Source organism: Microtus oregoni, unplaced genomic scaffold (assembly GCF_018167655.1).
Source record: "Microtus oregoni isolate MIOR12 unplaced genomic scaffold, Mior012 000012F_ref0000307, whole genome shotgun sequence".
Taxonomy (NCBI): Eukaryota; Metazoa; Chordata; class Mammalia; order Rodentia; family Cricetidae; genus Microtus; species Microtus oregoni.
In genome coordinates, this window is record NW_024543071.1 from 20,705,583 (window position 1) to 20,718,496 (window position 12,914).

General features: G+C 46.7%; 1 protein-coding gene across 50 annotated transcripts in view; it reads left to right on the top strand.

Annotated features, from left to right (window-relative positions):
• The window catches only part of Sorbs1 (sorbin and SH3 domain containing 1), a 223,662-nt gene that overhangs the window by 126,835 nt on the left and 83,913 nt on the right, over positions 1–12,914 (top strand). For 32 of the 50 annotated variants that reach the window (XM_041661075.1, XM_041661076.1, XM_041661077.1 and 29 more), the window contains 3 exons: positions 3,867–3,893; positions 4,019–4,131; positions 9,927–10,292. In XM_041661075.1, the coding sequence (XP_041517009.1) occupies positions 3,867–3,893; positions 4,019–4,131; positions 9,927–10,292 (506 nt within the window). The remainder of the gene's footprint in view (positions 1–3,866; positions 3,894–4,018; positions 4,132–9,926; positions 10,293–12,914) is intronic. The other 18 variants (XM_041661057.1, XM_041661061.1, XM_041661098.1 and 15 more) reach the window with 5 other exon arrangements.

Consider the following 12,914-nt stretch of genomic DNA (forward strand, 5'->3'; position numbering starts at 1 on the left):
CCCAGAGAAGTGCATGGTATAGGGTCTGGGGAAATACCAAAACATTCCAGACATGGTTTCCTAGTGTCAGCATGTGAGCCTCTGTGTCTAAAGTTCTACTGGGGCTCTGAACATAGGTGTACGCCACTGTCTTCCTGGAAGGCCCGTCTCCACTCTAGTAGGCAATGAAGCTCTTACTGGCTCAGGGTCCTGGCTCCAAATCATATTGGTGTGATTCAAGTCCTCAGGTAAACAAGACATTCTTATTCGGTGTAGCATTCTAGGGACTTGGCATTTACCTCCCAGAAGCCTAGGGTAAAGGCCAGACTTTTTAATTCATGATATTAAATTCTCCATTATGTCACATAAATAAAAGGAAGGAAGAAGTGAGCGTTAGTGCACATGTGAGCCTACCTTGTGAACTCTTTCCCGACCACTGTGAACCTCCTTAATGAAAAGTATCCTAAGATCCCAAGAAGAACTATTTTTTTAAAAAAAAAAAATAAGAAACCAAAAATGAAATTAGAAGTGAATAAGATAAAAGCAGCTCTCTGGAGGCTTTTAAACATGGGACAAAAAGGTACACAAAGAACAGATGGGATACAAGGCAAAGTAGATTATCTCTTTTACTGAAGGGCTGAGCATCTCCAGGCTGCAAATCTACCTACGAGCCAACCTTCCGTTTTATTGGAGGAAGCATCTTGACAGTCTCTTCCATCAGCAGCCGGTGATTGATGACTATGTATGTAAAGCTTCACCTTGCGCACTCAGATGTAATTGGCACTGGGCTGCTCCCAACCTTCGAGATTCAGAAGAAAAGATAATGGATGAGGACTGAGAAAATGCCAGAGATGCGCTCTCCTTCAGTAAGGAGCCAGGCTGCTCATTGAGATCCGGGGAACTATCCTTCTGGGCACAGCGAGGGAAGGAGTTTTGAAGATTTGAAATAAGAAGAAAAAAAAAAACCCTGAGTCATTTCCAAGGACAGTATGACTTGGATTTTATTAAATGGAGAGATCATATACTGTAATTTATATCTTTGAGAATTTTCTGATGTTTTGAGCTGGATGTAGTGTTACACACCTGTAATCTCACCACTAGGGAGGCAGAAACAGGAGAATTGCTAAGAGTCTGAGGCCAGCCTGGGCTACAGCCAGACTGTATAGTAAGACCCTGATTCAAAAGCAGACAGGGCTATGGTGATGACTCAGTACTGCCAGTGCAGGAACGAGGGGCTTGGCCTTGAATCCCTAGCTCTCCTGTAAAAGCCCAACTTAGCTGTTTGTCTATAACCCGGTACTGGGTGTGTGGGGTGGGGGGGAGAGAACCTGGACCATACTTCAGGCTTCCTAGTGAGCAGTCTAATTAAATCAGTGAGTGCCAAGTCTAGTGAGAGACCCTGTTCCAAAAGCAGGATGGATAGAGACTGGAAGATTCTCAGTTGTTGACCTCTGACCTCCACATGCACACGCATAGGCGAGCATACCCGTGTGTGTGTGTGTGTGTGTGTGTGTGTGTGTGTGTGTGTATTCTCCACACATTGGCATAAAACACACAAAATCCCAAACCATAATAAATACACACATACCCTGTAATTTATATCTGTGGGGATTTCTTTCCCTATGTTTTGGATTTCAGTTTTATAAAGCCCGTACTTTATGCCATATATTTTATTTTAATATGTTTGAATTTACTTTATGTGTATGAATGTTTTGCCTGCATGTACCATGTATATGCCATATGCCTGGTGCCTGCAGAGGTCAGTAAAGGGCATCAGATTCCCTGGAACTAGAGTTAGGGTTGAACCACCATTCTGACATGTCAGGGTTTATACCCTGAAAGAAAACTGACTAGTTGGGGCTTGAACCTGGGTCCTCTGCAAGAGCAACACATACTCTGAACCACTGAGCCATGCGCTGTGCCATATATGTTCATTTGGTCCTGTGACTCATGAAAGAGTCATGAGGATGCAGTCAACAAGGCAGAAGATTGAGCTCACAGGAAGCGATCTGATTGCATGAGGATGACTTCCTTCTGATGCCTGTAGTTTAGAACAGTCACTCCTCCGTTTTCATGACATGTCTGTTTTCCAGTGTGACTTGAATAGAACCTACCCAACAGGAAGCCGAAAAGTCAGCAAAAGAATGTGTCCCTGAGTCTGTGTGCTGCATTTGCCTCCATCCCCAAGGGACAAGCCTATTGCTATCTGGTGTATATATAAAGAGCATCTGAAAAGTGGTCCAACAGGGGTATCTAGAAATAGCGACTTGGAAAAGAAGGGAGATTAAAAGTGTTAGAGTAAAGAGGATGAAGGGCCATTGTCACAGAATGTCACCTGTATTCTTGGGGCTGCCAGGTACAGGAAGTTGTCTGGGTCAGGCACCTAGCTAGCAGTGAGGATTAAATGGTTACCTTCACATGCCTGATCTCAGACTCCTCGGCAACTTTGAGAGAAGGTCAAGGAGGAGGGATCCTGGTTTACAGATAAGAAATGTGAAATTTAGTGTGGTTAAAGCCTTGCTCCGGTTACCCAGCCAGTCCAGTGCAGTAATAGCAGCATGTATGGAGCACATACCCTGTGAGTGTTTAACACGGTGCTCTTGGAGAAGACAATTAGCCATGAGCTGTCTGTAAGGCGGTGGCAGAGATGTAATAGGCAACCTATACAAGGGAATATAACTGAGTCACCATAAAATTCTGGATTTGGGGGTGTGACAATATGTTGTTTCCTCCTAAATAAGGATATTTTAGAAATAATATCTGTATTCTTTGAGAAGATCTTAAAATGTGTTTTGATCACCTTCCCCTTCCCGGCCCCTTGCAGATCCACTCCTCCTCCCTACCCACTTAGATTTGTGTGTTGCTACTGTATTGCTTCATCCCTCTGTGTGAGGCTTTCTGATCTGGGCAAAGCATTTGGCCTCTCTCCTTTCTCATCCATGAAGTACAGTAAGCATTTAATTAAATTAAATACTAAATAGGTATAAAGTGGAGCCATGTCTGGCCCCCGAAAAGTGCTTAATAAATGTTTGCACATCTCGACTTGACATCTGGGGAGTCTACTGTTGGTCTGAGAGACCCACACCGAAGTAGAGGCTTAGACTTCAAGGACAGTGAATCCCCTGCTTGTCTCTACAGGAGTGAGAAAAGAAGGTTCTTTAGGAAATAGGAGATGGGATGTTAAAGGATTGCAAGAGTAGGGGTGGCCAAACTGGCCACGAGCAAAATCCAGCTTATTGGCTAAGATGGCTTTTATATTTTAAATGGCTGATAGAAAAATATGAAGAAGAATGATACTATATACCATGTCAAAGCCTTTGAAATTTCTGATCTGAACTCTGGTCTTCATGATTGTGTAACAAAGTCGTTTCACCTCTTCAGCCCATATTGTGAATGTTTTAGTGCCTTGTGTAATGGGATGAAGACAGGGATCAAAAAACAAACAAGCAAACAAGCCCCCCCCCAACAAAACCCAAACCATGCTATAGAGGCTTCAGTCATGTGCTACCGCTAGGGTCCAGTAATTAACTCAGCCCGCTAAGGTGCAGTCTTAGCCTACGGCAAGCTTTGGGGTGGGGAATGAGACTGCGAAGGGCTGGGCAGCAGCGAGTTCTTTTGCCTTTCAGTCTGTAAAGTAAGAATGTCAAGGAACAATTGTTTCTTCATTCCTGTGAATGTAGCCTTGTGTTCTCAAAGGTCAGCGCCTGTGAACACATCATGGTTTCAAGTGGGTTCCTATGGTAATGGGGCCGTGGTGACTGAGGGTGTTTTGTGTCAGGCCAGGGCTGCTGATTTTCATCGGTCAGTGTGTCTCATGCTTGCTTCCCGCAAACGTAACCGTTTCTGTTTTTCCCTTTTTGTTTTCATCCTTCTTGCTCCTCGCACAGGCCTGGAGCCAGAGGACCCTCCAGCAGGTATGGCTTTGCATGCCTTCTTTCCTCGTGTGCCTTGGTGCACCTGGGATCCTTGAATTTGAGGAAAGCCAGCGGGTGTTACCTAGGAGTAATGGGGTTTGTTTTTCTTTTTTGTCTTGCCACAGAGGAGTGGAGACTTTCATCCAGTGCCGATGCCAATGGCAACGCCCAGCCCTCCCCACTTGCTGCCAAGGGCTATAGAAGCGTGCATCCCAGCCTTTCTTCTGACAAGCCCCAGGTAGGTGTGTGCCCACAGATGGGGTGGGAACTCAGTAGTGGTGCCTATTCTCAAATTTGGCAGCCCAAACTTGTGGCTTCCTGCTAACCCAGCTGGATTGTGGAACAGGAGTCCAGTCTTTGGTCTTCTCTGAAATAGCTTTCTTAGGAGGAGAGTTGGGATCAAAGGGAGCAGGAGTATGGGGTGAGGTTTGGTCTATGTGGCTGTTGGAAATAGGCCTGCTGTTTTCCAGGATTAACATACACGTGGAAGGGTTCTAAAAGAAGGAATTCATTTAGCCTTGGGCAGGTTGAGCTTATTTTTAAGGGATTCTTTAGAGCATAATCAGAGGAAACCCTCATATTTACACGATTCACTTTCTAAAGCTGAGACTCTGAACACTGTGGTCACAGAGGGACATCAGGTATTTGTGACCAGACCATAAACCCAGTAGCCCAAGGGCCTGAGGACAGAAATCACAATGGCAGCACACACAGCCTGGCCTCAACATCCAGCTCATCTCTGCAATAGGAAATCCCCCATCTACAGCCATACCACCATATGAACGGTATTGAACCCGCACAATCTCGTGTGATCTTGAAAGCTAAACCGGGTTAGGCATGGCCAGTACTTGCATGGTGTACTGCTATTACAATTTGGAGTAGGGTTGGCTTTAGTTGTTGCTGCTGGGTGGTTTTCTACCCTTTCTTCCTTCTCCTCTCTATACTTTGTTATTTGTTAAAAGGCATAGATCCTATCATTCCAGTGGTGTGTGAAGGATGCTGTATGAGGAGGAACCACTAACATGGAATGGAGCCATCTTCCTTATAGGGGATGCTACTGCTCAGACGATCCCTGGGTGGTACAAGCTACCCTGCCTCGTTCTAATGTTCCTAGAACAGACCTGACCCCCCATTCTGCAGTTTGTCCCTCGTCTGTCTTGTCCAAAGGCTGCACCATAAAGCCTTTCTCCCTCCTGCCTTGACTTACCTTCCCACTTGCAGCTTTGTACACCTAGGCCCTGGTTGGAGCCAGGAGCTGTGGATATGCCTGGCCTCTCAGAGATTACTTGTTCGTTAAAAGACTTGCCAGAATTTTCCCATTTCTGAAAGTTTTCTGAGCATGTAATGTGTTGTCTGTGGCATTGGTGCTTCTTCACGTTGTCTCAAGGATGGGCACTATTGCTCTACCCAGACTCGAACACAACAAGATCTAGTCAAAGCAGAAGTTGAAGTACCTTGCCTTTTACCATCAGTGAGCCCCAAAGGCTAACCCTCCAATGCCTCTTGGTTTTGTGATACACACACACTCACACACACACACACACACACACACACACACACAACAAAAACAAACAAACAAAAAAAAAAACATGGTCCAGGGTAGGGTTGTATTTCAGGGATGAAAATGAAAATCTTAACCCCGAACAAGGCCCAGGACTCATTTTCCAGTACCATATAAATAAATAAATAAATAAAAATATCACATGGGAGATAAAAATGAGTCCTTTGAAAATACTTGCATTTAACACAACTTTATTAGGTACTAGTCCTCAAACCAGTGGACTGAACATTGCCCTCAAGGAGTTCATAAGGGAAGCTGGATAGTAAGGTTGAGCATCCTGTGATATCTCTCTACGTCAGCATGTGTTTTCAATCTCTTTGTCACTCAACTTCACGTTTCCTGGGCTTCCCTCAGGGAGACTGGCAAATGGCTGACCCAAGAATTTTGTCCTGCCCATCCAATGTAAGATTTGCCATTTGAACGTCAAGGATGGCTAGTACTTTGCAGATTTAGTTTCGTGAATTCGTAACTGTGTAGTGCTTGCTCTGTTTACACCTGGGCTTCAAGAAAGGCAAAGCAAGGTGGACAACTGCTTGGCTTTGTTCCAGCCCTGTGGAGTTTATGGATCTGTTGGCAGAACGTCTTCCCTTCAGGACTGAGTTGGGGTCCAGAAGACAGATGGGCTAGGTGGGAATCCTATGTCTTGCCCACCTGGGCTTGCTCCTTGCTATTCCCCGGACCACGGAACCACAGTGTCCCTTTCTGTAATGTCATCATCAGCATGGTAATCCTAGTAGAGATGAGGTTTGGCAGTTTCTGGAAAGTTTCTGGAAACTATATAAACTATGAACTCACGTTTTCCAAATAGCCTCTCTCTCCCATAGGCCCACCTTCTAAAAAGATGTGGAATTTCATTAGTGGTCAGGGGGCAGATTAGGCTGCAATCCTTAGGTTGAAGCAAAAAGCTGTTCCTTTGTGTCCTTGCTTAGCCTCACTGCCTCCTCCTCTAGAGTTAAAAGAAGCCCCGAGACAGGAAGTCCTTTGACTCTGTGTGTGTTGTGGACACTCTGGGGAAGTGTCCTCTCTGCAAGGTCACAACCCTAGGAGGGCTTGTGCCTGATGTCATGCAGTCCTAGTACCATACATGGCCATGGCTGAATTAAGTTTAAAACTCATAGAAACAGATTTCTATGTTTGGACAAAAAAAAAAATAACGTGCAAGATACTCCAGTGCAAAGTCAAAGTAAATCTGAGCCCAGAGCGAAATGATTTTCTGCTCGCTTCTCATCAGCCCCATCCTTACTTGACAGTCCCAGTGGTGGAAGCTAGCTCAGTTGCTGTGTCTGGGTATTGTAAGCTAGACTGCAGAGGGTCCTAGCACTCAGTCTAAGTTCATCAAGCTGAGGAGGGCCTCTTGGTTGTGGATTTGGGGCTCATATAATGGCCACACTCCATTGGCACTATGTGGGGCAAAACAGAGATCTGGTTTTAGGTGTAGGCTGTTCATTGTTTCTGGATGATAGTCTAATCCAGCGTCATAAAGATTTTTTTTACTGTCTCAACTAGTCCCCTTTTCTAATGCCTTCTCCCTTCTCCACATAACTCCTACAAAATATCAAATAAAATGAGAACTAGCCTCAGTGTAATCAGTGTGTATGGCACATGTATGTGCATATGCGGCTGTGCTCATGTGTGTGTGCATATACGAAGACAGAAGGATGTTAGGTGGTTTCCTCAATGGTTTTCTGTCTTATGCCTTTGAGACAGGGCTTTTCACTGAATCACAAGCTTGCCATTTCAGTCAGGTCAGCTGGCCAGTGAGCTCTGGGATCCCTCTGTCTCTTCCCCCACATCATCAGGGTTACAAGATTTTACAGACATACCAAGCTGTTTATTTCAGTCCTGGCTATTCCAACGCATGTCCTCATGCTTGCAGAGCAAGCCAGCTTACTCATGGGGCCATCTTCCCAGCCCCATCCTAGGTTTTGACTACAACACATCTGCCATAATTCACCAACTTCTAGACTTTCAGATGTGTACACTTAAAGGATGGTTCTGGTTTTGTTCTCGTGCTGAAGTCTGAAGATCAGGGCCAGCAAGTACAGTCTGGGGGGCTTGGGGAGCATTGGTGCTTCTTCTCTGGACTCTAGTTCCCAGGTGAACCACAGGTTGGCTGAGAAGGACCAGGCTGGAGGGTCACCGTGCCTCCTGTCCCTCTGCCTACTGAGACCCATGCACGAAAGCTGTTGTGAGGAGAGGGGAGAGGTACGGGTTTTAACTGTAACTCACCAGAGCTTTGCCCTCACCCTGTGACTAAAGCTGTAGAGGAATGATTTCCTGTGCATGGTGATGGACCAACTGAATAAACCAGACTCAGCCCAGCCCCATAGGCTAATGATAGGCCAAATGGCGCAGGCTTCTTCTGACCCTGTGCCTCAGACGTGGGAGACTGCATGCTTTTATCTCTCGACTGTCTCCATGCCCTTTGATTATAGTTCTGGAGTTCGAATTCAGAGCTTTATACGTGCTAGGCCAACTGAGCAACATTCTCAGCTATGTTCTTAGTGATGAATTCTGTCAGATGATTTCTTCTGAGAAAAGAAAACACGTGGACTCAGTTTTCAGTGTCCTCCTCCCCTTAGTGAACTTTGTGTGCTTGTAGAATTGAGAGCTGAATCGGAGGCTCAAGGAAGGCATCTGCCTCCTGGGAACACAGACACAGGAGGGCCTCCCTTTCTCTTTTTCCTACTGGGAAAGAATTAAAGTATCTCAGACAAGTCTAATGAACTTAAACTTTTAAAACCAAAGGCTTTGATGAGAGTCTTGAGGAAGAGGGGGTTGGGGAGGAAAGAGGACTCAACTTTGGGGCATCATTCACTGGCAGGTGAGCCTTTGAGCATGTCCTTGAGTCAGGGGGTCAATAAAGATGCAGCCAAACAAGCGTTGGTGTTGGAGCTGACCAGGAAGCCAGGCCAGCCCTGCAGGTAAGTGTGAGTCAGTCCTTGGAGCTGCCCAGATGACAGCTGTGGGCACCAGAAGGATTTGCTCAAAGGTCTGCTGAGAGTTGTTTTGTCTTTTATCATGCAGTGCTGCTGTGTCTAATGATCCTTCTCTCCATCTCCCCTCCTCTTCTCTCTCCCCGTTCTCATGTCATGTCTTGAAACCACTACTAAAGGTTCTGTCTCCCCCACGCCTTCTGTTCCCTCAAAAGGACCGCTCTGCATGGCAGCTCCCCACCGTCCACGGCACCCACAAAGACTCCCTCTACATGAGCTCACCAAAGCCTTACATCCCACCCAGCACCCCCATCCAGCAGGACCCCTCACTGCCTCAGCCCATCTCTGTTCCCCTGGCAGCTAGATTGGCTCCCAAAGGTGCAACGTGTCCTGATTCATTGCTTTTGGGGTCCATGGTCCTTGATGCTTCCTCCCAGCCCCAGAAACACTATGTAGCCTCCAGATTAGTGTACAGTAAGAATGTGAGCTCTAACCCACATCGTGAGGCCACAGGGAATAAAAAGGTCAGCAGCTTATATGTCCCGTCTTTATCCAATAACATTTGCCGAGCAACATTGGAAACCTACCCTCCTGTTGCACGTGACTCAGCCAAAGACACTCCCTCGGAGGCTGCAGGCACCCAGGCACCAGCTCCCAGCCTTGTCCCTGGCACAGCCACAGCTAGCACAGGAAAACCACCCCCTGCTCCTCCTCCTGACCCTCCCAAGCTATTCTTTGACCACCGCAAAGATGCTGGTAACCTTGGTGAGAATCCCACACTGGGGGCATGGGCTTTGTTCCCAGATGCAGTGAGACCTCCCGTGGTAGGCCCCCAGGTTACCTCTGATCTTGAAAACCAGAAGAACAAAGAAACTTACCTTTTGCAGCCGTGTTATCCAGCCAAGGCAAGAAACTAGGAATGTGTGTGTGTCTTCTATGCTGTCTCTTTCAAAACCAATTCGAGTGGCTCCCTTGTTCTCTGGGCTTCCCTACCGTCCCTCTCCTCGTTAGTGCTACAGCGCTCGAATCCTGAATTCTTTGCTTTAGACTGCCCAGCGTAGCCTCTTCTGTCTCCCTGTCTCTTGTCTGTAAATGTCTCAGGATGCCAGAGCGTGGAATTCATAGACTAGTGATGTGGTAAGATCGGGTGTTTGTATCCTATGAGACGGTGCTAAAGAAGCTGTGTTTACTCCCAAGCTTGCAGGCTGTGTGGCCGTTTAGTGGCGTTAGACACTGTCTGCTTGCCTGCCTGCATATTCTGTTGTTTGCTCTCTTTCTCCCTCATAAAGTGTTAAAAGGATTCAAAAATAGATGGATGGAAAGTGAACTTGGACGGGGCTCCCTCTGTGTCATAGAGTGTCAGGAGGCCAGCTGGCTAGCACTGGCTAGCACTGGCTGTCTCATGTACTCTGTGGAAAGGGCACTGATTAAATATTTCTCCAAGTGCATCACTGCATGTCCGTGCGCAACTGTTTAAATGTGGAATTCCTGCCTCTCTGCAGTCCCCTTTGCGTAACGACCCCTTATTTCCCACAGGATGCCACCTCCTCCAGCCAAGCCTCGTCTGAGGTAATAGTTGTCCCTCTCTACCTGGTTAATACTGACAGAGGGCAAGAAGGCACTGCCACTACTCCGGCATCTCTGGGGCCACTTGGCTGCGTCCACACCATCCCGGCGACCACCCCTGCTGCCTCACCTTTGACCTTCCCCACACTAGATGATTTCATTCCCCCTCATCTGCAGAGGCGGCCCCACCACAGCCAGCCAGCCAGTGCTTGTGGCTCCCTCCCCCCTGCTAGCCAGAGGCCACCACCCTCACCACCACCTCCGCTGGTCCCTCCCATACCGGAGGACCTCCACAGAGGCTTGGAGCCTGACCTCCCGGGAGCTGTCTCAAGTACCGTAAGCTTGCTGGACCCCCCCTTCCCCACGGCTTCCTGAATGTCTGCTTCTGGCAGTAAAACCCTCCCTTTCTCACTGAAGTACTAAGTTCTGAGGAGGCCTTGGTCACTGTGCTTGTGTGATGGCTGGCCCTATGTTTGCTGTCTCCGAGTGCATGCCTCCCCGTACATCCTGTGGGCCATCTGTGACCGCTCTTGACTTTGAAGAACCTTCTCTTCTCTGCTCTATTGCAAGTGCACGTCTTCCTGATGGAACTTTGTCTTTCCTTTGAGAAGCACCTGTGGCCTTTACTCAGACCTGACAGAGATCGCATTGAAGGCTGAGGAAAGCTGCAGGGTCCTGTGGAGAGCCGTAGGCAGGTGTGGAAATGATGGAGCGAGAGGTTGTGAGTGAGGAACAGTTTCCCTCTGGGCTGATTCCCTAAGTGAGCTCTCTTTTTTAACAGAAGTACAGAGATGGGGAGGCGGGAAGAAGAGGTTTAATTGAGTAAATGGATTGAAAACCTGTGTGTCAAGGCCTTCTCTCACAAGACAGATAATTACTAGGGCCCCTGAGGAAGAGGTCATTGTTATTTTGGCGACAATAATTGTTGGAAGTTAGAAGGTCTTGACAGTTCAGTGTGAGTCTCTTCGCAGCTGGCCCAGCTGCTTCCAGCACAGTATGTCTCCTTCCACAGGAGCCCAGGATAAGAGAATCTGAATGTATGGCGTCATAAAGTGTAATGTGAAGACACTCACGGGCCATATGGTTCAGTGGGGTTGAATAGTCACAGTTCCCATGATGGGAACTCATGGTTTAGTTCAGCATAGGTGAAGTATTTGGTTACTGTTGATTGCATTGCTGAGGACTAGTGAATGAAAAAGTTAGAGTAACTGGTTAGTTAGTGATGGCTTCATCCCTACCGGGTTCTAAGCAATTAGGTTCCACAGGTACACTTACAACAAGCCAGAGCTCCTGCTCTTAAATGGTCTGGAGGAGGGGGTAGAATACATCCACTCTCTAGGCTAGAGAAGTCGAGTTTATATATCATGGATTTGGAAGGTCTAGGAGGGGCTGGGGCCAGGGCCTCTCACTTGGTTGCAAGTATCTAAAGGGTTTTGATGTTGAGGCCATAAACACCACTTACTGATGTACAGTGAGCCAAGTATTTGCTGATCGAGCTAAACATTTACTAGCATCCTTTGTTGGAGGAAGGATGCTAACAAAACTAGCTTACATAGCTTGTTAAGCTGAATCAGAGAACAGGAAGAAAAGTTCTTATTTGGCTCAATAGGGAAATTGTAATGAAGTGTTAGGTACAAGGAAGCTTAGAACTATGACATCATGGGCTGGACCTCTTCTCAGATCTCCAGATACAGCCCAGGGCAGTTAGACCAGGACCAGGGCAGCTGTAACCATGAATTTGGCTCTTCTGTTTGAGCTTTGGAGCTCATCTCTGCTGCAGACTGATGTATTCCTCCCCTCCTAGGTGAATTTAAAGGCATTCTGCTTTAGGATGTACTGATATCTTGCTAGATATCTTGCTAGTGTGTTTCTCTGTGCAGCAAGCAGAGTGAGTCTTAGCAGAGTGCACTCAGATATTGCTATAAGCCATCCTGGTATGTACTCTGCTTTTGGGCATTTGTTTAGCTCTACGTTTGCATATTGGGGTTTGTTTGTATGTGTGTGTGCCAGGACAGATTAGTTGAGATAGTGTACACAATCTGTCCAATTTTCCTAATTGTTCTGCAGTAGACTTTCCAGAAGTTGACTTAATAACGTTTACTTTGGCTTTAGGTAACAGTAAGAGATTAAAAGCAGACTGCTTGACTTCCCCTCTAGATGCCCCGTGGGTGGCATCCAGGCTGTAAGTTGATACAAACCCCTCAAGCCTTGGAAAAAGATCTTACTCACAAAATTGAGCTCATAGAAGTTCCCTATCCAGGGAACATCTAAAAGAAAGCCCAGCCAAGGCATTGGTGACAAAGCCCCTACTGTGTGGCAAGAGCTGTCCAGGGTGCTGAAACCCGCACCTCTCCTGATGAACCTGCATTCTATTGCCACAAAGCTTAGCCCACACACTCCTTGCTGTCAGATAACTCCTGTCATTCACACAGTATTTTTCTGAGCACCTGCTACTTGCAGGGTATTGTGTTGCATGGTGGCAGAAGAGGGAGGCATGGGGTCCTTGTCTTGCAGGTGTATATATAGTAGCTGTTTCTGAGCTTAATTTTTTTTTAAAAAAAATAGCTACCAATATCTTGTTCTTAAAGACCTTTAAGAATGCCGTCTTGCCAAGCATAATGATGCATGCCTAGAGGCAAGTGGATCTTTGAATTTGATGCCAACCTGGTCTACTTAGAGAATTTCAAGCTATCCTGGGCTATATAGTGAGAGCCTGTCTTTAACAAAAGAAAAAGGGAAAAGAATGCCCTCCTGGGACTGAGGATATAGAATGTTTGCCTAGCACAGGCTCAGCCCTAAATTCAGTCCCCAGAACTAGGTCATGAGGATTGCCATCTTTGCTTTAAGGTTTGAAAGATATAAAATAAAAACTTTGCAGGATCTATAAGTGTGGTAGAGGAAACAAAAGGCTGCCATTATCCCCATCAGCAGATTATCAAAGTGTTAGTAATTTGTTGA